The 25,457-nt window shown below is 38.3% G+C and overlaps 1 protein-coding gene across 1 annotated transcript in view; it reads left to right on the top strand.

Annotated features, from left to right (window-relative positions):
* Positions 1-25,457, top strand: part of PCCA (propionyl-CoA carboxylase subunit alpha) — a 265,701-nt gene that overhangs the window by 186,250 nt on the left and 53,994 nt on the right. Inside the window, exon 20 of the mRNA XM_048933195.1 lies at positions 11,946-12,044. Coding sequence (XP_048789152.1) covers positions 11,946-12,044 — 99 coding nt within the window. The remainder of the gene's footprint in view (positions 1-11,945; positions 12,045-25,457) is intronic.

Raw genomic sequence — 25,457 nt, 5'->3', positions numbered from 1 at the left:
TCTGCTTTTTACTGTCTTTCTAGCTCTAAAAGGACCATCCTTTTTGAAGGGGCACAAATAACGTGCGTTTGTTTCTGTGGGCATCTGTTACAACAACACACAGCCTTTGGACAGGTTTTCTATTTCTTATGTAGCAGCAGTGAAAATTGCAATTATGCTATTAACTTTGCTTGCCACTATGGCAAAGAGGAATTCTTTGGACTGTGAGGAGGAAATGTTTGTTTTCATAGGCTGCTCTTTACATATGCTGCTCCACTTATAATTAAATATGAATATTTACCAATGAAGTGGAGTATTTTTGAAGTTCAGTTAAACTGATTTTTAAGATCCAATATATAGGTATATGCAACCCATCTTGTGTTTTGTATAATGCCATTCATTATACAAAACTAATAGATAGAGTAGCAAATCAATAAAATATCACCATGCACGTCAAATGAACATTATGGCTGTAAATTCTTCATCAGGAAGAACCTGTAGGGAGAAAAAGGAAACAAAAAAGCTAGATCAAAAGCAATGTGGGGAATTAATGTGGAGAAGATGAAAGGGAAGGAAGTGAACAATAGAGTTGATGTAAGTGGAGGATTAAGTAAAGCAGAAGCAATCATTTTTTATGGGACAGATGAAAAGAAATTGAGAATAATTGTTATGGGAGGTGCAAGTAGTAGCAAGTTGAAAATGGCATGTATTTAATGTCTGTATGAAAACTCAGGCTTGTTCATGATTTGTGCTGTCATTCATTTGCAAGAAGTATCTTCCTAATAGCTCTTGCAGTATCATGTACTGTTCTGACAATGACATTCACAAAAGCTTATTGGATTCTTTCACAAGAAATTATAAATGCCATGCTAGCATCATTCAGTGTTGTTCAGCTCCAGATAACAATTTTATTTTAAATATTTAAGCCGTCCATTCAGGGGTCTGCTGACCCTTGTATGTGCAGCACTCGGTTAAGTAGCTTGTTTAACGAACTGTTAGCCCATTATTTGATGAAGCTTATAGCTAGGAATAGCAAGTTTTGCAAAGAAACGTGCCTTCTGAAAATGTGCATAAGGCTGACACACTGCTATGTCATAAGGATCTGTTTGCAAGATTTAGGAGTAGGGTATTATTTTGTTTCCTGATAGCTCTTTGCTGCATTCCACCTTGTAAAGAAAGCACAGGAGCCCAAATCCTGTTTCTCTGCTCTTAGGGTCGTTCCAGTCCCTCACAGAAGGGCAGTAGTCTTGGAAAACATCTTTACTCGTGCACTTGGGAAAGGCAGTTGGGGAAGTTCTGAAGGGATGATTGTCTTTTTTTTATCACATAGCTAATAGAAAACAGGCATTTATCACACAGCTAATAGAAGAAGCCCAGGTGAAGGAGGCAGTGGTTCACACAGGTTATTCACTGAGCCCGAATTCTTCCTGATTCATTGTAATTTTTCCCCTCAATTCCCTCTCATTGCTTATATCAGTCAAGAGCCACAATAATGACACATTTTGGAAATTTTCAGCTCATCATTGCTATTCCTGCCTGTCCTCTGTTTGCCAAAGTCTAGCTGAAAGTCAAAGCATTGGACGAGGTAGTGTCTTGGAGGTCATTTTAGACAGGAAGCAACTGTGCTGGTGTGGTATTAGGTAGGCCTGTTGCTAATCATTTGAACGCTGACCCTTTCAACTTTTTGCTATTTTGTGTAACAGTATATTCAAGCCCCCCTTCTGTCCTTGTTGCTCTTTCTGTACTGTCCTCATTTGTCACCTTCTTTTGAATAATGAGGCCTTGAATTATTTATAAACAATTATACAAGGGTTTTTTTAATAGTCCTCTCTCTTCCGCTTAGAATATGTTTGATTTTTAATGCATGAATTTAGCTTCATTAATATGCCTTTCTACGTAGGGTCCCCGTTTATACAGGCACTGTAATTTCCCTGTCTGAGATTTTGTCCCTTGCTCTTCTTCTGTGGGGTTATATTAGCTGTTTTGACTCTTTCTTGAATGTCAAGCTCAGTTTTTCTTCACTCTTGGTTGTTGTTTTTTTTTTAATTTACCTTTTTTTTTCCCCATTTTTTTTCCCCTCATCTTATTGTGGATTTCCTTTGAAAATGTTTAGCTTTTAAACCCTTCATATTCCGTTTTACATGAATTTGTACTTGGATTACATTTCTTGTTGATATATTTGCATTGATATCCTGTTGACATAATTGCAAAGTCCCTTAAATCTCTAAAAATAATGGAGGACGTCTTACCCATTTTTGTTTTGGTTTTGCTTTGATTTTGTTTTGCTTGATGTACCATCTCCTAGATTTCCCATGTGAACTGCATTGATGCTTTGGGTTTCAGGTGCAGACTGCTGAAAGCCATATTTCTCCAAAGAGCACCTTGTGTAGTTACATTTTCTCCTGTTTTGGAACACAGTCTCGTACAGAGAACCATCTTTAATGTGCCCTTTTGCCTGGGACCTTCCAGTCTCTGTGACACTTCCAACTACTTTGTGTTAAGTGTTAAAATTAAGTTTTGCTTCTTAATGAGGGAGAATGAATTTCATAGTTTGAATTCAGAAGATAGGCGGATTGCTTCCCTGTAGCATAGCCCCAGAGGTAGGCACCAATTGTTTTTGCACCCTAAATACATACTGTCTTTATAGTCTCTGGTCAAGTGGTGTGGACTGGTTACTGCTCTGAGAGCAATGATCCCCCTGGCAGAGGGGAGAATGTTTTAAATAGGATAGTAGATTACTTGTGCAGTGAGTGTATGAAGGTCTCTATCTGCCACATAGCATGATTTTTCAGTGCATGTGAGATGGAGTCTGGCCAGGGTTATGGGGGTCAGGAGTTGGACCTTTGTTTGAAGTGCTAGGGAAAGTAGGAAAATGTTACTGTCTCTCGGGACCGTTAAGGCTTTGAAGCGTTATGATCCATAGTTAAACTTCCCACATCTTCTCATCTTTGGAATTCCACTTCTGTTTTGTGGCTGCACTGGAGAATGTGAAATGATGTCTCTTAGATTGTGTTTTGTCTTAGGAGTTTTAGAAAAGTATCCTAGAAAAATTAAGATAGTAATTACAAACAAGAAATATTGATAGAGTTTCTGAAAGGTCCCAAAGTGTATTTATAAAAAGGTTTATGATACGTTTATGTGAAAAATAAGCATTTTGCAACAAAACCTTCAAAAATAAATACATGCATTTCTCTTGGTATTTAAAAGATGAAAGCAATACACAGTAATATCAAAATGCCTTTTTCTTTGCTGCCTAAGACTTGGATAACATTATTGCTTTGTATTCTTTGTGCATTTTCTTCTAAATAGGTATCTCCAGAATTACTCATTTTTGCAGTAAATATTTGACTTAAAGAGTGACAAGTCTTTCATTTACGACAGTCCAAAACTTTTTCAATCCTTGTTGACTACTGTTAAAAAATAGGTATATTTGATTTGCCAAAAGTCTGAATATTTATAGACAATTAATATACAAAGGTTATTTAGCAGGTGCTGACTGCAATTTTGTAGGTACAATATTGCAATCACTCCATGAGGTTTCTCTGGTGAGGAAATTATCTTTGTTTAATGCTAGAGGATGTCAGTAATTTGTCTCTAATGCCAAATTATTTCAGGGTGTGCACTTCACTTTTTCCCCTACGTTTACGTAGATTGGAAAATTGAATGTTCCAAACAACTTGTGGAACAGTTTCCATATCAACTTTTATGTGCTAAAAACATAATTAGGATTGCTCAACCCAACACATCAAATAGAAATAGAATGTAATGTTTGTGGTCTTTATGAAGAAAATATTGAACTATGCTATTAGCACAGTGAATTTGAATTTACCCTGGTAAAAGTCAGTAGCAAATCCCTGACACCTCTTTGAATGTGCATAGCTGAAACTATGGGAAAATGGAGAATTCGAAGAGATGTCTATTCACCATCATACTTTTCTGCCTTTTAGGTGAATTCATGACTATCAGTTTAACATAAACAGTGTGATCCCATTAAGTGGTAAGGTAAACAGCATTAGATGTAAACATCTGTTTTAGATTGCTATACCATTTGTTCAGCTTATGGAAATGCTGCAAAACTTTTTTAGTGTTTCCTCTCCTGTGTGATTGACTTATGGCTCTTCTGATATCTCAACTTCTCCCAGCTGCTTCAACTTTTCCTTTTTTTTACCTTGTGTTCCTCTCTTTTCTGTTTATCGCTGATACCTGTGGAGCCATGTCATTCTTGTTTCCTTTTCTGGACCTATTTTAAAAGCTAGAGGAAGGGCTCACCAGTAGATATGTCTTCTATTACTTCTGGTAATTCCTTACAGTTCTTTTTTTTTCCCTGCAAGTTGGCTGGTGAGTTTGATAAAAATGTGAATTCTTGTCCTGGTAATGGCCAAACATACCCAGGAGAGATGATTCAAGTACTTATTTGGGGAGCAGGCATTGACAGAAGGGTTGTGGTAAGCATCTGATGTTACTTTTGACTAGATTTGAAAGTCATCAAATACTCTGATTTTAAAGTTATTAAAATTGGAAATAAATGAAACAATGGAAGTAGTTTTAAAGATTTGTTATTGCATCTAGCCTCCTCTTCCCCAGTCCTTATTTTTATTTCAGAAATTAAAGTTGCTTTTTTGTCTTCTGTCTGTAAGTAAGAAAATATTTAAATAAGAAGCCATATAACTAATCTATCCGTTGTCACACTTTTTCCTTAATCCAGTGAATTAATGTGCCCCACTGGAAGTTTGAATAAGGGAATGCATTGGATTGCATATGATATAAAACAGGTTTGGCTATAGAAGCAATTGCATATTGTCTTGAAGCACATAATGGGCAATTTGGAGAAGATACGTAGCAGCAGCAGATATTTTGCATGTAAAGCTTTTAGTTTATATGGTGAATAACCTTGTGCTGGGGATATCCTAAGCACTACTTCTGACCTTTGTCCTGTTGTGACAGCTGAGAGCAGCAGGTTGGAACTGCTGGATGAAATCCATACCCATTGTACTTTCTTCTTGTCACTACACAATGTCAAATCAAAGGCACTTGTTTTACTATTGCTTATTCTAACCCTTTACTAATCCGAAGAGAAGATAGCCTTGCTGCCATGGTAGTAGAATGGGAAATGTAGTCACCTACTCTATGTAACAAAATTAAGGAGCAATACAACTTCCAAATACAATAAAAAGTGTTTTTTCTTTCTCGTTGGCTGTTTTGGAGCCTGCTGATTTTATTGTATTTCTCTATCAAGTTGTGAATGAAGTAGAATACTCTTGCTCAGTTGATGGACATAGTTCTTATGATTTCAAATGCTCTTCAGGTTGCTGTGGTGTGCTTCATTTAGACCAGACCTGAAAGTCTATCTAATGCAAAATCCTCAGTCTAGAAAGGAGATAGAAAACAAGCCAGTAGGAATTGATATTTTTTAATGCTGGGGATGTGTATGCAGGTCTGCTTGTCCCCTTTAATTTTAGTTGTTGTTTAAGAGATCTTCCTAATACATATTCTGTGATGTTATCTTTCCGAAACGCTGTGATAGTGATGCTGGGAGTTTCTCAGTGGCCAATATCGATTTGCACCCCTCTCCCCAAGTTAAAAGGCAATGGTTTCAAAATGTATTGTTTGTCTGAAATGATGGAACGAATTTTAGACTGTCATATTTTGTGGTGACACTGTGGTATGATTTTATAGATTGCAGAATGGGATACCTTTGTGCCTCTGAACAGGAAGAAAAATGGAAACTGCAGCAGAAAGTCATTTAGGAATCAGGCTTGCTTAGTGATTTCAGTATGTAGGCATGACTTATGAGTCCAAAGCTCCTAAAACAGCATCGTCTACCTTGTAAATATTTATTTTACCAATGTATTTTTCAGTTCCAACGTAATGCTTTTAATTACCGAGATTCTACCATTGGCTTCAATGCTAGACCCTTTCAAGAAAGTAAAGGAGAATATTCCCAGCACATTATCATGTCAATCAAGGAAAACTGGATTGCAATGCATACTTGAATGAGCCCAATGTGTACAGGAAAGTAGCAGTACTGTTTTGAACCACTTGCACCATTTTCTGTCCATTTCAGAACAATTCTTATACCTATGTTGGCGCTAGGGCATTTGTCATAGAGCAACAGGAAAAGCAAAGCAAGTCTTTCTTCTACTTTGGACCTGTAGCAACAAATGCACCTATTCCCCAAACCAGATGTGGTTTTTGTGCCTGCAGCTGTTGCCATCAAATTTAGATTATTTCCTAACAGCTGATTTCTTTTATTGCTGTATTTTTAAATTTTTTTTGTTTGCTTTCTGTTTTTTTTTCTTAATTTTAGAAGGCTTGGGCGGGTTACAGATATGAGACATCATCTTAGCAATGACTCTACGAAGAAAACTGAAGTAGTGAAGCAAAGTATTTGCCATGGTGGAGTGTTTTTTGCTGTGTACAGCTCTAGGTTTTACAGGGAGGATGTCTTCCCTGGTGAAGTGCAGAAGAAAGCATTTGCTGATTAGAGGTGATGAAGGCCATTGCTTCTCTAATTTTGTTTTGTTTGATAATGTTGTTGTTAATCTGAGAAGCTGATATCTGTTGTGTGCTCCTCTCCTTGTCTCTAGGCTGACATGCTTCTACTTCTAAAGTGAGATAAACCAAAGCAGCTAATGGTAATTTGCATCTGTATGTGCTACTTTAAAGCAAAGAGAGATAATTTGAATGCGTGCACGTGTTTGCTTTATTCTAGTGGTTATGGGCTATTTGCTATTCTTGTGATTATGGACTGTGTCTTCTATGAATGTGCTTAATACTTTGAAATTTTGAAAGAAATGATGGCACCCCACACGATGTCAAAATGTGCATTTGAAATGAAAGCCCAGCAATTCAGATTTCTGGTCTTGTTCATAGCAGGTAAAAGACTGCCTTGATGACACTTAGAGCAAATGAGTTTCTCTCCTGCAGTCATGCACTGAATAAATTGCTTGATCTAGTTTGGCACAAAAGGACATGATCTATAAATAGTTAACAGAGCTTCTTTCAGGACGAGTGATCTATAGACTGGAACTCTCTCTTGGGGTCTTTTTTAAAAGTAAGTACTGATATGAACAAAAGAAAAGTTTGTTTTAAAAAAAGAGACCTTTTTAATGAGGTTGAAACTCATATTTTAACTTCCTTTTGAAAGCATCTGGACGACCACTTCAAAAGTAAAACTAACTACCCTTACAGTCACATTAAAAAAAAAAAAAAAAGAAAAAAGATCAGTCCCTGTTAATGTGATGTGAGTATATTTTTGTCAACAATTACAAGATATAGTGCAATCTAAAGCAGCCAGTTAATTTGAATCAAAGATATGCTGTCATAAAGGAATCAATGAGTTCAGCTTTTTATTTGAAAGACTCTATTTCCAGGCTTAAAGCAACTTTACATGGCAAGTGATTTAGTAACAGCAGTCATGGGTAAGCCGAACATACCTGATGATTTCTTGCCTTCATTCTTCACCAGCAAGGTCTTCTAGACCTCTGTGATATATTGAAAGAATTCAAGGAGGAGAACAACTGGTGGTAGATGCAGATTAAGCTGGTTATTGAGGGAGTTTAACCCATGGCAGTCCATGTGACCAGACCAACTGCACCAGACAAACTGAGAGAACTCATGGATGTAATGGCAAGACTTCACTGTCTTTGAAAGGGCATGGAGGTTGTGGAAAGTATCTCATGACTGGAGAAAAGTGAGTGTTGTGTCAATCTTCAGAAAAGGCCAAAAGCAAAACTCAGGGAATAGCACCTTGGTCAGCCTTATATTGGTCTCTGGAAAGATCATGAAGTGAATTCTATTGAAGCACATTTTTGGGCATACCAAGAAGGAATTATAGGCATAAGGAATTGTAAGCATTAATTTACCAGGAGTTAATCCACCTGACTGCCTTGGTAAATTGACTGGATTTGTGGACTAGCAGAGAGCAGCAAGTGTTGTTTAACTTGATTTTAACCAGTCATTTGACACCATCTTGCACATCAAGATGGGTGAAAAACCGATTGAGTGGTCAGGCTCATTGGGTCGTGCTTAATGGTTTGTACTGTCCTCAGAGGTCATCAGAAAGTAGAGCACTGCTGGGGTCTATCTTGATACCATTCCCATTTGACAATTTTATCACTGATCTGGAGGAGATAATGGAAATGCATGGTCATAAATGTTAAGAGATAACATAAAACGGTTGGAACTGTTCTATACAGTCAAGGGCAGTGCTGCCACCCAGTGGGACCTAGGCAGGCAAGAGGAATGGGCTAATGGGAACTTTGTGTAATTTATTAGCAAAATCACTGTCTTTCTTTGGATCCAGTATCTAAATGTGATCTTATGAATATTGAGTGGAGGGAAACAATCACTTCTCTCTACCAACAGAGCAGGATGCTGCTAGACATTTTTATCTTCAGGGCATGCTGCTGCATTATTTATGGCCAGCTCTCATGTCTGCTCAGATCTCCTGGTCCTTTTTTTACAGAGCTGTTCCCCCCCCAGCCAGTCAAGTCCCAGTCTGTATCATTACAAGAGATTCTTTTCACCATGTGGTGGACTTAATAACTTGTCTTAAACTTCAATAAGCTTCCATTTGCTCATTTCTCTGGCCGCTGTAGACTTTGTGGATGACAGTGGTGCCCTACAGTGTTGACTGTGCCAACTACTTGTCAAAGGTGCACTCCATCATTTCTTCCGTGTTGTGATCCTGAAAAAAAATTGAATGCTTTATGAGTAATCAATCAGATCCTTTGCCACTAGCAAATATAGGCTAAACAATGGGGGAAAAAGCATATACAAGAAGGAGGAGAGAGCTCTCCATTGGTGATGGCCAACAGCAGGTCCCTTTTGAAGTATCTGGAGCTGGCTCTGCTTTGACATGGGACAGTGCTCAGAGGCCATCTCTGCAGTCCTTCTGCCACATATGTCCAGTATTTCCAGTAGGCATCATCAGACAGGACACTATAGACCAGAAATTAGGCCAGAAGCATCAAGTTAAAGTTGAATTCAACATTGTTCTCAGAGACAAGTTTTAAGTTAGTCCGACTCAAGGCTGACATGAAGATCTACAGGCATAATGCAGGTCAGCATCGGGCAGGAAACAACTGCTCGAGCTGCTCTCCAGTCTCCTGGAAAACCACCTTCATTTCCAGGAGAGAAGAAGTGACATGTGCCAGATGTATGTGAGACTCTGCATTAGTAAATTAACAGGGCTATAACACTCAGGCTTGTGCTGCCTCCTCTAATTGCCTGACACGCATATAGAATGACAAATGATGTTATTTAAAGGAAACGGAACGCAGTTGATGCTTTGCAGCTCTTTGCACTATTGGTTAAGTGTTATGCTTACATCAGGAACATCAGGAACTCAGTCCACAAGAATTGAAGGGGCTGCTACTGGTTCAGGTGCATAGCAGTGAAATTCTGCAAGTTGTGATCGTAGAGTAAGCTGTGTAACTTCTCTAACAGTGTTTATTACCATTCTTTTTTCTGAGGCCCTCATATACAGAGACTTCTGACTTCAAAATACTTGTAAAGGAGGACTGTGGCTGCTTTTATCTTTTTTGCCCTTACACAGGGACAAACAATACTATTAAATATATAAAGATATATATTTTCACCACTACCATGCCACATTTATTCATTATTAGCAGATGAAAGCAGCTGCCTAAGAGCATGTAGCTCTATGCTCTGAGAAGACTGCTGCAGTTTACTGAGGCAAGCATTGGTTCAGATAATACTTTTTCTTCCTTCTTTTTCCTTCTAACCCTTTATTCTTTCTTGAATGGAGAAAACATAGGCAAGGCAATATGTTGTATGCTTGTTTTCCTAAAGTGCCAGTTTCTTTAGACTTGCTGTAGGCTTTAACTTTAGCATCTGTTCTTTAGGGAGATTTCCACCAGAAATTCCTTCATACTAATTTAATCTGGAATCAATGATGTCTAGACTTGTATAGACCTTTGTAAGGGATTTTAAGCAAATCATTTACTGCTGTGACACACTTTTGTTTTTTTCTGAACAGTGGTGAAAGATTATTAAATTGAGTTTGGAGTGGAGATACTGAGTTATATCTTGTCACTGGAACACCCTTCAATAAGATTATAGATAATCCTGCAGTGCAAAAAGCATGGTGTACAGCTGAACCCTTTTGGTGGCCTGGTCTGGTATGCTTTTATAGCATCTCTCTTCCTCCCTTGGAGAAACATGGCAAATGATATTTTCAGGCCCGGTTCCAATGCAGACGGTCTTTCTTTGTTACAGTGATAGTAACAGATAGCTTTTTGAGTAATTGTTTTAGCAGAGTTCAGTTGCTAATCAAAGGTTGTTGAGGCAGAGCACCAGATTTGCTTTTCTCCAGACTTTTTCAGATCGCTGTTCCCAATAAAGGCAGTATTTGCTGATTCAGGTTTGCTGGGAATGAGTGAGCTGAATCCACTGGTGCTTTCCAGCTGCTTTTCTGTGCTCTGGGAATGCAAACCAGCTGCAGGTCTGGTTTAACTCAAGTCAGGTTTATGGCTGTTTTGCATCACTGGAGCAGTGTAAAGTACTTGAAGCATGCCAGCTAATCTGGCCTGTTGCTGAACCATTGTAAATGACTTGTTTTTCTTCATGTTCTGTGCATGTAACTTTATTTTTAGCTAAAGCCTCCAGGAATTGAGTAGATTGTATCACTATAAGTCAGATTTTATGCTCTGAACTAAAGTCTATAAAATCAGAGGATTTTTAAGCTAGATTTTTTTTTCCTTAGCTGAAAAAAAAATATATTGAATTACATATTGCTCCTCTGCACTTGGCTGCTATGGATTTCTTTTAAGCTACGCTAAGATTGCAGTTGCCTGTTCTCATTGTAAGATGAAATAATGATTTGTCTGAGATCTAAAAGAGAAGGTTTTATAAGTTTTGTTTCACAAAACGTGGGCTCAATTTTATTCCAGATGCAGTCATTTCATTGTAGTTTGTTGAGAATGTATGCAATATTTTGTGTCGTTATCAGTTTTGTCTGCAATTCAGTGATTGCAAATATTCTGAGATTTTGAGAGAGGAGGGAAATCGGCCAACCATATTTTTCTTCTATTTTTAGGAAATCTTCTAAATGAAATATTATTTACCAACATCTGATAGCATGATGACATTCAAAACATGCCACAGATATTAATCAGTAATTATTTTATTCCATTCATAGTAATATATTTTTTTTATAATCCATCTCTTTCTCTGAGGCTTGTATAGCGTTGAATGAGTTACGTGCATGTTATTCAGTGGAAGAACAAGGGAAATGTCTGTACACCTTCTCTGTGATACACAAGTGTGCCTATACTTCCTCCAGAACTCAGGAATTTTTACACAGAAATGTTCTTGTATAAAGATCATGGGGTTTTTTTGTTTTTTTGGGGGGGAAATTGCTACTCGTGTAATCGTATTGATATTCAAGTCAGAAATTCGTTCCTCTGATCAGCTGTATATTGAGAAAAAACATGACAGAATTTGCAAAGTTTTTCTAGACTTTTGAGACAAAACACCAAAGAATTAATTACTGCCTCATATTAATTAAGATAACAATGCAAAACCCTTCATTAGAAGCATAGAAGAAGTTCTTCCCTTGGTCCTTGGAGAGAATATTATATGCAAGCCCTGTTGTGTGGGTTGCAAGGTGTCACTGGAATTTATATGCATTACTTGTCTAATTGCAGTAAATGTAGCATGTCCAGATAGGTTTAAAAGTTGGATGGCTGTTTGTTACTTGCTGGAAATCACTTGAAACCTTGCTACTTGGAGGCAGCTGTTCACAGGTCCTTCACCTCTCCCCAGAGATAGCTAGAAGACTCTGTTGTTGGACCCTGTCTTTTATGGCAGAAGCAGTAAACATGACAGGTTGTTTGGGAGCCATCTGTTTTAAAATGGTCGCTGCTTTGTATGCAGTAATGAACTTGAGATCAGTTTTCTGTCTGTCTTTATAGTAACAGCCTTGTTTGGTGTCACAACAGGTGGAAGTTGATGGGATGAAACTAAATGTGACCAGCGAGTGGAACCTGGCTCTACCCTTGTTGTCTGTCACCATCGATGGCACTCAGAGGACTGTACAGGTAAATTCACCATCCCCTTTATCTGTGCAACTGAACTAACTTTTAGATTCTTGCCTCTAGATGCAAAAATGTTGATACATGGGGTCTAAACTTTCCGTATCATAAAAATTATGCTGTGCTGTGTGAATAATGGAGTCTTTGAGTTTTGAATGCATTCAGACCTTCAGTGAAATGAGCTTCTCTTAGAGTTCCTCACTTGGAGTTTCAAACATCTTCCATCTAATTAGAAGTTGCTTATTTTAGAAATTTACTCCAGTTTCCTAGTATCTTTTTCCTAGGTGGCTGGAATTACTGTTTACAAAAAGGTGGGGTATGGCAGTGGAAGTTTTCTCCTTCTCATCTTGGGATCACGTGTTTTTTCCACTTTTCGACCTTTGCAGGTTGAATGTCATGGGACAGTGCATCTTCCATGTGACATGCTTTTATGATAAGCCTTTATTTAACACTATTAGTTCCGTGATTTAGGAAAAATGCAGAAAGCATCCAAAACCTGTATGGTTTGAAGAAAAGGAAAATCTGAAGATTATAAGGTAGCCATACGTTCTTTCCTTCTGACCACTAATGCGTTTGGAAACAACTTCACACAAAAGGTTATGCTTTTAACTGTCTTGCAGATTTGGGGAGCATAATGCCAATTAAAATTCACGTATTTGATGAGAAACCATTTATTTATAAATTCTGTTGATCCTGGAAATAGTGAAAAGGGAAAAAATGAAACAAAAACCAACCTTCTGGAATCATTAAAGTATTTTTTTTTTGCATACAACAATTGCCTGTTTTACATACGTTAATCAGTAATACAGAGATCAGATTTCTGATCAATTACAGTGAAGTACTTGCATTTGTTTTCATTTTCAGCCCTTGTATATCACCAAAATGGAAATGTTATTTTTTCTGTGATTGAAAGACTCTAAGATGGAAAAAAAAAAAAAAGTCATATCTTCCAAGGACTGTGCTTAGTGAGAAGGGCTGGACTAGATGATCTCTAGAAATCCCTTCCAACCCCTATGGTTCTGTGACTGTGTGTGCCCCTATGGGCTGTGAGTGTGAAATCTTCACTGCATGCAGATTTCTTGGTTGATTACTGCCAACTTCAAGGCTTATGTATCTAAAAAAGAAAAAGTATTATACAGTTTATTTTTTGTATTTTAATACTGGTCCATTCTGCTGCTGTTTTACAAAGTAAATCCCTGATCACTAAGAGGAAATTATACCAATATTTAAACATATAAAATCTGCTTAGGAGAAGAACGTATTTAGAACGGATACCTGCATTTAGAAGGCCCCACTGCAAGCTGAGTATCATGAAATCATAGAACAGCCTGGGTTGAAAAAGATGACAGTGATCATCCAGTTTCAACCCCCCTGCTGTGTGCAGGGTCGCCAACCACCAGACCAGGCTGCCCAGAGCCACATCCTGCCTGGCCTTGAATGCCTCCAGGGATGGAGCATCCACAACCTCCTTGGGAACCTGTTCTATTGTGTCACCACCCTCTGAGTGGTTAATAATAGTTAAGAATAGTTGACTAGAAGTGAAATATTTGAATTGGCACATAAAATTAGTTTCAGAATTAATGATGGTTAGAACTTAATAAGCTTTCTTCCAGGAGCTGAGCAATCAACAGTGTTACTTGTGCAGCCCAAGTATGACCAAATTGTATGAAATTCAGCAGGGCTGGCTGTAACAACATGCAATGAACTGGCTGCACATGTTTGTACAACAGAATGTGAAATGAATGTTGTGTTGAAGGACATGGTTCAGTGAGAACTATTGGTGATGGGTGGATGGTTGGACTGGGTCTGGATCTTGTTGGTCTTTTCCAACCTTGGTTTCTGTGATTCTGTGAAATAAGCGCATATTTTGTATCTTTCTCAATGTTATCATGTAAGCCTTTGCTTTTAGTAAAGAATCACAGTAGTTTAAGAGTTATTATTAACCTTTTATCATATGTATGTAAAATTATAGGAACCTTAAGCCTGACCTCTGGTATCCACTCACTGGAATCTAAGTTGTTTTTTTTGTTAGATATTTCTCTGGACTTGCCTCACTGCAAGAATCGAATTAGACAAGTGTATTCCTGTAGGTCAATTTGTCTCCAAAAGCAATTGACCCTTGAGTCTTCAAGTATCTTCTTTCAGCAAGACTTAGCCCTAGAGCCATTTAAGCAACAAATATGGATGAATCGAATAATTCCAGCTGTGCTTTATTAATTTTCAGCCAGTCTAATTTCTCTTCATAGTTGGTTTCATTCTTCTAAATTTGTTCAACCAAGTACAGTCCTTATGAACGTTACATTTCTTTGAAGGATTGATTTATGCACCTTCTGTTTGTTCCTATAGTCTGACCCCAGTCCAGCAAAGTACTTAAGTGTAAAAGCAGGAAACAAATAATTTTAAAATGTTTTGGTTTAAAATGTATTTATGTAAATTATAGTCTAGACATTCAAATTGTTGCGTATCTGTTGCACATTTAAAAATAAGTAATTAAGCATGCTCCTGTATTTCCACTCTCCTGCTAAAGTGTGCATTAAAAGCAAAGCACAGCACTAACAGTGAAGTTTAAGAAAACCTATGACTTTAAAATGCAGGTTTTCTAAAGCTGTTTCTGGACTAGGAGTCCTGGGAATAAATCTGAGAGCCTAAGGAGAAGTGTGTGCTCTACTTGCAGCCTCTCTAGGGCATATCAGGGCACAGCTAGGATGTGTGGCAGCCCGTGCTTGTGCTTTTGTTTCCTTTGCTGGGAAGCCCATCTGCATGTCACAGATGGGCACTGCGGAGTGCCTGGCCAGCTCCCCAGATGATAGAGGGACCCAGGGTCTGTTTTCTTACAGGGTAAGGGCTTTCAAACCTTAGCGCTGATTTGGATTACTGTGAAACCGTAGGATGCTACAGAAGGTGATGAAATGATGAAAACTTTGGATCACTGGAGCAAGAGGCTTCTCAGATACGGTCTCTAGGGGCGAGCGTCAGGGCCAGACCCCACAGAATTTCTTGAAGCATGCAGATTCCATCACTGTTGTTGTTTTTTTGTTGTTGTTACTTTTAGTAATTCCTCAGCTGATCTCAGTGTGTCATCATTTTCTCCACTTTTGACTAGAACATCTCTCATTTGAGGAGGCTGAATTAAATGCATTGTGAAGGGTAAGATTTTGTGCACCAAGGAAATTAAATTTTTGTGTGCAGAAATACTTTGCTGAAATATTTCCCGTATATTTTTCCAAAGATATTATGCATTAAACTGAGATACTGTGAATTTAGAATCTATCTTTGTTGAAATTCAGGGAAGTGTCTATAGGCATGTACAGGCATCCCCCAGTATCAGCACAAGCTGGGGGTTGTAATGATAGAGCATAGCCCCACCAAAAGGAGTTGGGGTACTGGTGAATGGTAAGCCAGGTATGAGCCAGTGATGTGCCCTCACAGCCCAGAAGGCCAGCTGTATCCTAGGCTGCATCAAAAGCAGCATGGCCAGCAGCATGAGGGAGGTGATGCTGCCCCTCTACTCTGTGCTGGCGAGGCCTCACCTGGAGCACTGCGTCCACATGTGGAATCCTCACTACAGGAGATGTGTGGACTTCTTGGAGCATGTCCACAGGAGAGCCACAAAAGTGATCTAAGGGATGTAGCACCTTTTCTACAAGAATGGGCTCTGGGGCTGTTCAGTCTGGAGAATAGAAGGCTCCAAGGTGGCCTGAAAGCAGCCTTTAAGTATCTGAAGTAGGGCTGTAAGAAGGAAAGGGTCAGACTTTTTAGCAAGTTCTGTTCTAATAGGATAAGGGAAAATGGTTTCAAACTAAAAAAAGAGAGATTTAGATTGGATATAAGGAAAAAGTTTTTCACAGTGGGGGTGATGAGGCACCGGAACAGGTTGCCCATAGAAGTGGTGTATGCCCTGTCCCTGGAGACTTTCAAGGTCAGGCTGGATGGGGCTCTGAGCAACCTGATCGAGCTGCGGGTCTGCCTGTTCATTGCATGGAGGGTGAATCTTTGTGTGTTCCCTCCAATCGAAATGCTTTTGTGATTCTATGTGGTTACACTGTGTCTTCCTGAGGATTCAGATTTGAAGGGATTGGTTCTTATTTGATTTAAAATGCATGTCTAGATTCTATTCAAACGTGGTATATCCTTTCAAGCAATGTGTAGAGAACAAATGAACACTGATTTCTGTGAAGGAGGAGCTGAAAAAAGGGTGTTGAATTGTGGAAAATAACTATAAGAGCTTGGACAGAAACTGGAGGGGAAAGCAGTGTTTCAGAATGGTATTCTGGAAAGTAACAATGGCTGGAGGTCAGAGAGCTGGTATATTTGGAGTCAGTGAGGACTGTTGTATCCTTCTACTTTGCAAAAGAAAGCTGTGTATCAGTGAGCCCTATGCCTGTAGGAGAAACTGTGTATACTAGATCTCTATCCCTGAGGAGGGGATGGGAGAAGAGAAGAGAATAAGCTGGTTTTCCTCAGAGCAGAACATCTTGTTTTATTCCCTCACATGAACAACAACCTTGTGGAACCTCCAGATAAAACAATAATCCAAGAAGTCAGGAGGCATACTTTAATCTAGCTACAAGTCCTCTACTTGACATCATGCTACAATTAGGTTGCAAGTAGCTGCCTTCTGCACAGGGAGATTAAATTGCTTGGGAAAGAAGTTCGGGTGGAAGGTCCTCAAACTCTCTTTGCTTTGGCACTGCTTGTATTTGGGCAAGTACTCAAAAGTCAACCCAGCAACCATTCAAATTCTGAGCCCCCTCTATGGCTAAATTTTACAACCCCTTAGTGCTGTTTTACAGTCCCTTTGAGATTATTCTGTTTAATTCTCTGCTTTTACTGACCCCATCATCAAACCCTCAACCTATACTTACGTGCCATCTACTTGCAGACAGTCCCTACAGCGAAAGGATTCTGTGCCAAAATAAATTCCTTGTCGCCTTCTCTTGCTACCAGTCGTCCCTCTACCATGTATCATACACACCCTGGCACATTGTTGGCTCTCACTGTGCTCTAATGAAGCCTCACACCCTTCAATGGGAGCTCAGTCATTCTGCCTGGAGCCTGGGAAGCACTTGATGACATTGGGCAGCTTCAGCAACACAACATTATGATAGCAGTGGCAATGTCTTTCCTTCATGGTTTTTTTGGGGTTTTGGGAATTCAGTCTATGCTGAACTGAGATTCAGAGACATAAACAGAGCTCAGTTAGGCAGAATCCTGACAGCTCAATATTGCTTCAATATTGGCCTTACTTTGAGCAAGGAACTTGACTACTTGATTTCCAGGGGTCACTTCCAGCCTAACTGTTCTGTGACTGTGTTGGACATCTCAAACTCTGTCACAAAAAGGTCTTTATCAGTCACAGCAAGAAATAGTTCAGAGTAGTGGAGTTACTAAGCAAGAAAGTGATCCTGTAAAACTGAAATAATCAGTCAGGCTTTAAGTGCTTTCGTAAATGAAATAGGTGAAGCTTTAACAGTGGAGTTTTCTCTACTTGCATTATTATGGGGAATTCGGTATTGCCACTGATCTTTTCTTTTTTTTTTTTTCCCATTTAATTTACTTATTGTATCAACCAATTCCAGCAAGAGAAGAATATTCTACATCCTGGGATATGACAAATTTTAAGTGTTTCTTTAACACAATGTTTCTTTTGATTATTTTTTTTGTTTGTATTAACAAAAAACCAAAAATGCTGCAGATTATGAAGTCTTTGTTCCTGGGAAATGTCTGACATTCTGGGAAATGTCTGATAGGAGAACAAAGCCTTTGCCCAACTATTCATTTCCTTCAACCTGGTGGGGACTTTCTCAAATATGTAATTATTTTTTTTTAATCTATCTGGTTTTTTTTGTTGTTGTTTTGTTTTGTTTTTTTACTGTTTTGAGATCTCAGATGTAATCTATGACAATATGTTGTATAGACTTCTGATCTGAAGTATTACTTCATTGGTAATGATAACTCTGAAGACAATTTTGGAAAGATTTAGCAAACAGTGTACATGAAGATTTCACCTTAGTTTGTTTTTCAGTGTTGTGCAATTACTCCACAGACTCCACTATTGCCCTTTACCTATTAATTGAGAATTATTTTTGCTAGGTTACCTCTAGAAGAGAGACACAACGGTTTGCAAATAATGGCAGACATCTGAATTCTTACAAAGCCATAGCCTTGAAACTCAAAAATGATCAGTGGATGTGATACTGAGAAACTGAACTTTATTGCATCACTTGATGCTCCCTTTGCATTTGAGATAAGTACAAGCAAGCAGTCACATATCCCAGGTAAAAGATGGATACAAAACCTTTGGAATACAGTGTAGTTTGCCTTGCTGCGTTTCAGAGTTTTACTAATGATAATAATGATAAGATACTAACGTCTGTCCATCAGGGTACCATTATTATGGTTACTTCTTCCCCTGTGTTTTCAGAAAGAGAACTATAGATTTGGGCAAGTTACTTATTCAGTCTTATTGTCGCCTAGTGATTGCTATGGCAACGTTGCAGAATTACGGAATCGTAGGGTTTGGAACGGACATCTGGAGATCACCTAGTCCAACCCCCTGCTAAAACAGCTTCTTTGCATTTCTGCTAACTCCTGTGTTGGAAGAGATAATGAGAAGTTGATCCCTGTCCATACTGCCCATGTTCTCCCTCAGTTGCTGCTTTCAGTGCTGCAGAGCTGTTCATTGCAGAGAAGCCTGTCTTTGCGGTCGCGTGGTGCCCTCAAAACATTTCCCATTTCTGTTGTTGTCCTTTTGGAGATGTGGGGACCAGAACTGCTCTCTGCATTGAAAGTATGGGCAAAGCATAGACTTATACCATCCTTTGGTGGGGTTCACTGATGTGTTATCCATTCTCATTATTAATTTTGAATGTTTCCTGTGGCTTTTTGGACCAAAACCAAGCATGAAGGTGACAATCCTATTCAATTATCTGTTACAATTCCAAAATACTGCTTCTGGGTAGAAATGACTGAGGAAGAGAGAAAGAGAACAGAGAACACTGAGGGCGGGGAAAAAAAAAGGTAAACTTGTGGCAAAGAGGTTTTGCCAGGGAGCTTTGAAGCTATGTAGCATGCCAGAGCACAGTTATTGATGTCCTGGTATCACCTGTGGCAAATAATGTATATGGTGAAGGTGGATGCTTCCCAAAGGATGGAGGAGCATGGAGAAATTACAGTTAGAAAGAGTTCTGAAACTTGCCCAGTACACATGATTTAATGCTTATCTCCTAGGGGAGATAAGCATTCTTCTGAAGAATGTTAATGATCTGCCAGAAACTGCAGCATAGGAAGTTCCGCACAAATGTGCACAAGAACTTCTTTACAGTGAGGTGACGGAGCACTGGAACAGGCTGCCCAGGGAGGTGGTGGAGTCTCCTTCTCTGGAGATGTTCAAGACCTGCCTGGATGCCTACCTGTGCGACCTGGTGTAGGGAACCTGCTTTGGCAGGGGGGTTGGACTCGATGATCTCTGGAGGTCCCTTCCAACCCCTACAATTCTGTGATTCTGTGATCTGCTGTAAGTAATTATTAGATCATTGATCTTGCTGGGTTTGTGAAAAATTATGTGCAAGAAAGTTAGTAATTGTACCACTTCATCCTTTATTTCCAGAAGTTGTAGAGAAAGAGAACATAAGAGCTCTTATGTTCTTATGTAAGAGCTAGCCATGATGGTTCTTGCTGAGATTATCAGTAATGTATATCAAAACAAATATTATTATTATGACTTGATTGGCACTGGTATTTGCCAAAATTGTTAAAATTGCTGCTTTTTAAAATGATCCCTGAACGTTCATATAGCCTATATGATGGGAGTGTGATCAGTTCCTGAGTCATGAAGCTTTAAAAAAGGTTGAGTAACCTCTACTGTCATACCAGTGTACATGCATTAAAAGCTGCTTTAAAAAGCAAATCAGTTTAACTCAGGGCTGACTCAATACTTGTCCATGGTTTGAATGGAGAAGGTGTAAAGAGAAGGGGAAAATTCAAGGAAGTAAATGATCACAAGATTACAGGTTATTGCAGCCTTCTATTTTTTTTTATTTTTTTTAATTGAGAAGCTGGGGTAAAAAGCACGTAACAATTCTTTCATGAAAATGATTCTTTTTTTCATCCAGGAAGGAAATGAGTCAACTGCTATGCCCTGTAAACCCCTCTGGGACTAATTGTTCAGAGATAGGTCTCCTGCAATAAAGCTGTATCTACAAGCAGCACAGTTCTCCTTTTCTTTAATCTAAAGAGTTTAGTAATACCCTGTGCTACTCAAAGGGTTAATCAAGGAATGTTAGTTGTCCCCATGTCTTATACCATACTTTTTTCCAAGGAGCTTTAAAATTTAATGTCAGACAGTATTCAGAATGAATAGATATAAGGACTCTGTACGTGTCCCAAGACATAGACATTGTTTTCAGTTATTAACAGACCTTATAATTTCATATGTAAACCTTAAAAGACAGTAAACTGCTCTCTTGAACATGGGAATATGTTCATAGAGCAAAGGGAAAAAGACATGGAAGAGCGAGAAAGGACTTTGGATCAATCTCGGAGCCATGATCAATATTATCAGAGGAAAAATCACAACGTACTGTATTACCTGCACAGCATCCCTGATGAGAGCAGAACATACCACAGTGAGTCAGATGAAGATAATACTCCTAAAAGTTTAACTAATTTTACGATTTAAGGTAGTAACACCAGAAATTAGGGAGAACCAAACTCTTCTCAGTAGTGTGAATGTGAATATCTGGAGTAAATGTTGGGCTGGAGTAAATGTCTTTCATGTTAATTCTTTAGAGACACCAAGTAAACAGTCTTCCCTTTGTGTAGTTTTAGATTGCAATGTTACTATTTTTTTTGAGCCTATCATCCTCTGCTTTGTAACACCTACCTTTGTCAGAGGGTTATGGGAGCGCATGAGCATTGTTGGAAGGTGTTCTTTGTAAATATGATAGCCAGTGCTGCAGCATTAATACTAAACATTTCCATGTCAAACCCATAATAAAATTGTGTAATAAGTAACACAAACATTAGGCATCACCCAAAGAAACATTGTTTTTCCATTTTTCTGTTTATGGGAGAAGTTCCTAAGCTGCCTACTGCAACTGAATCTCAGGCATTAAGAGAACATTACTTTTAAAGTTTGTAGTCTGGTACATTTATGAAGGTGCAGTTCCTCTGTATGAATTGGTACCTTGTAAGCCATCCGTGTTGTGCTTGGCATCTGTATTTGGACTGTTTGAGTGTAGGTTCTATTTAGTCCTTGGAAAAGGATTCAAGTAGCTCACAACAGGTGCAGGGAGAGGCCAATATCTTAGCATCCTGGAAGGATCCCTTGTAAAGGGGAAGAATAGTACTATTTAAGCCAGTCTTAGAAATCTTGGTCATCTCATTCCCTGCTGAGTGACTGCTGTCCTTGTATGAAGCTGAAAAGTGTGGACGTGCCCTGAGGAAGAACAGTAAACTGAGGCTCCATTTATTCTGAAGTGTGATCTTAAACTGATAATGGCTAGGAGTAGAGCAGCACACAAAATCCAGCTAAGTTTTCACCTGTAGTTTACCGCAGTAAAAGGAGGAAATGATGGCACCACCAGTAGAGAGCACTAGGTTGTGATACAAGTAGAGAGATCCCTTAAGTGGAAAGGCTTGCTAGACTGCACATTTCATGAATGTACAGTGCAGTGCAGTCTTCAAAGTACAAGAAAGCTTGGTCCCATTACTAGTCTGCTTGTAGATATGCTATCCAGTGTCCTGACCTTTTTGTAAGAGATGGAAGAACATGCAAGGAGGCTGCAGGAAGGGCCGCTGCTGCTGCGTGACTTCTCAGGTCAGGTTTTACTCTTCTGAAACTGCGGAACTTCCCTTGAGATTATCTGTGGGCTGGGATTTTATACTATGGAAAGGGAATGTTGAAAATGAAGGTCTGTTTTCTGTAAAGGTTCTAGGGGAAGATGGAAAATAAGGTGGATAAAGCCAAACTTACCTTCATATTCTGACAAAATGTAGATTTGATTGTTTCACAGTTACTACTTCTGCTTTCTCCTCCTCTCTCTTCCGGCCATGGAACTCCAAAGATTGGACTGACACAGGTGGATGGTGGAGCATTTCAGACACCCCTATATGCACAAAATAATGAGTTACTATCAGCTGAATATAGTATAACTTTAGAGGATAAAATACTGCATTTTCGCCTGTTTTTACACCTTCTCAATTGTGGGGGATATATATATACATTTATATATATATATAAAATTGAACCTGTCTGGAGTTACAGGTACCATTTAAAATGTGAGTAGAATTCCCCCCTTAAAATGTGTATCATAAGGCATTCAGAATTTCTGGTAGCAGGCAGTTGATGTTAAGCAGTAGGTGCTGGAAGAAGTTCTGCATTTTGAACAACAAAACTGTGCTGGGAAAACACAGTTTCACTCAAATTTTTGTCAGTAATCTTCTGGAATTATTTTAGGTACTTATCAGCGTGTTGTCTGGGTTTGGGATTTTTTGTTGTTGCTCTGCATGATCTGATACATGTTGTCTGACATGTCATGTAGATATGCCACCACTTGAAAAAATTGCAAAAAAGATTATGACAGTCTTTGCATTTTCTGCAACAAGCGGTCTCCAGCTTTACTTTCAGCCAGTAACAGTAGCATATAGTAGCTGAAGATAGATGTGTTCGGGAAACTTCAGTGTGTTACTTCCTGCCAGTGAATATTCATTTTGAGTTGACACGTTGCTTTTTGATTTGTAACCAAAGCAAAAATTTGCTTTTGGTCTATTTCAGTTTCTTTGTTTTGATACCATTTCTTCCCTGCAGCTGCTGCCATCAAATAGCTTGGAGATAGCCCAAGATAACAGAAGATTTGTGAAAAATACTGAATTCTTGTTATTGTTTAATGATGTCTGTGTCAGGTTGGAATCTCTTTCAATAATATATATATTTTATATTTGTCTGAGCTGCTTTATCCTTCTTCATGTAAAGGTTATTATCGTTTTTATCTAAAAGTGCTCATCCACTGCGGGCTTAATGCAAAGCTGATTGTAACCCCACTGCATCTTACGATGAATAGATCATTGATACTCAGCTAAGTGGAAATAATTTTCTATGGCAAAGCAGAAGAATTTAAAGTAATATCACACTAACCTCTGGTAATTTACTGGGATTTACAGATTAAAATGATTGTTTGCGAAATGACTGTGGGATAGCACACACTTAGGGCAGGAAAATCAAACACAATACGATTGTGTACATTTGCCTGTTTTTACATGCATACATAAGCATGTTGTTTGTATATACATAGCAGATGCAGTTTTACATACTCTAACCTGTGCGTAAAAATACGTATTGTATTTATGTAACACTCGGACCCGTTTGACAGCTTTGAGGCTACAAATGGATTTTTTTAAAGTTGTGATCTCGTTTGTTTCCAGATTAGATTTAGCTTGTTCATGTCCAATAAGGAAAAAAATATATATTTTTAATTCATGTTATGCTAATTGAGATAGTCTCAACTCAGTCAATTGAACGAACCAGAAGAGTATCAGTTATGTCTAAGATCATGTAATTGATATTGGCTATGTAATTTTACGGTACTCCCAGGTGAACACACAGTGCTGTTTTGTCTTTGTTCAAGTGGCTGACTTCCTGTGCTTTTTGGTGTAAACCTCTTAGTAAATAATTTGCAATTTATTAGGAAAACAATGGCAGTACATATAATTAGTTATTCTCTTATGTTACCTCTATTTGATTACTTTCCTGCTATCACATGCAATATGAAACCATCTATTATGAGGTATAGAATATGTAAATATCTAACTTAACAAGAGTAACTGGAGACCGGTCCTTTTTCTAAAGAGGTGGAAAATAAAAGAATAATTGTTAACCGTGTCCTTTCATTTTCTTGAAAACATCAATTACATTTACAAATCCCAGAAACACAAGCCCACCAGTGGAACAGAAATAACTCCTTTCAATATGCTTCAAAAAACCTAATCACATCTAACAGCTGAAATTTATTTACAACTGTAATTTGAAACATTAATTATGATAATGTGCTGATTTCTTTTGTAATACGTTTCTCAAAAGCCTGGCAATTTTCTTTTTGGTCTTGGTGTAACATATGTTTTGTGACTTGCAGAATTTCTCTACCTTTCTTTCTTGTTTTTTTTTTGAAAGACACCCAGAAGGAAAACTTATTTTTCTCCTCTGTGTTTGTTAACTATTTTCCTCCCTTTCCCCATTATTATTATATGTATTTTTTGTAGTGGCTGTTAATTCAAGCAGATGGATTTTAGTGTCCACACTGACTCTCAGTGTATTGGTGACTGAATGCAGTGTGTCTATTTTGGACACAGTAAACAGCAGTGATGATTCACTGTATGGTGGTACCACAGCACTTCAGCAGCGTCAGACCAGCAAAAAGGCTGTTTTATATCTTTGTCTTGCTACTACTTTTAGAAGGTACCTAATTGATACATATATTTTGTTTTTATATAACCCACAGTTTGCTAAATTAGTTTTGAGAGGACTTGCTGGCTTATTTGGCTGTAAAGACAATTTGCGTGAGGAAATACTTACATGGTTTGATTCTCAGTTATGGAAAATAGGTTGTTGCATTACCTGGCTTTACTTAGAAACCTTTAAAGAGAATGGCAAGAAGACTCTATTTTTCGTTTCATTTGTGTCGTGTTTTTAAGCTGTGTTTTTCTATGTGATGTGGAGTTTGGCCAAAAAAATGGAATTTTTATTAGGACATGAAAAGGTCTCTAATGACCCTTGAAAGTGGACAAAAGGGTAGCACAATAAGTGACAGAACTCTAACGAGCTTGGAGGGCATTCCAGGAAAAAAAGAAATTAAATCCTTTAATTTTTTTCGGCTTGCCATTTTCTGACAGCTTATCAAGTGATTGGGACTTGTTTGTTTTGGCATGAGGTTCATTCATTGTAGGCAGCCGGTACTTTGTTCTTCTTTGTGGTTTCCAAAACCTGATTGTGTTTATCCTAGACTGTGGGAAAAGTGTATATTCCTGTTTCCTTTATAAAAGTAAACGTCAGGTTTTGTATGAAATTTTATTTCCCATATTTTCCATTCCATTAATCATTATTGTTAAAATATGTCAGGCTTTGGCAGATCATCCTTTGTTTTCATATGATTGTACAGATTGCAGTGTTGGTGTGAGACCTGTTAAGTCAAAAAGTGAGCATGTTTTGGCCATAGTAATTATTACTTAATAAAATGTAGCTGAGGAACTTGCTCCGTTATTAAAAATGGACTAGAATTTAATTTATTGCTGTTGAACTCCTGTAGGTGGATATCTAGCTATTGCATAGCATTTCCTCTCTTAGTCAGGAGAAGACCAGACTAGAGGGAGTCATGATAACGGCCCTTTGCCTACCTGGAAAGGTAGATGTAAAAGGATACAGAA

The sequence above is a fragment of the Lagopus muta genome, chromosome 1 (assembly GCF_023343835.1).
Source record: "Lagopus muta isolate bLagMut1 chromosome 1, bLagMut1 primary, whole genome shotgun sequence".
Taxonomy (NCBI): Eukaryota; Metazoa; Chordata; class Aves; order Galliformes; family Phasianidae; genus Lagopus; species Lagopus muta.
The sequence above is the reverse complement of the archived record's forward strand: the minus strand, read 5'-3'. Positions and strand labels throughout refer to the sequence as shown.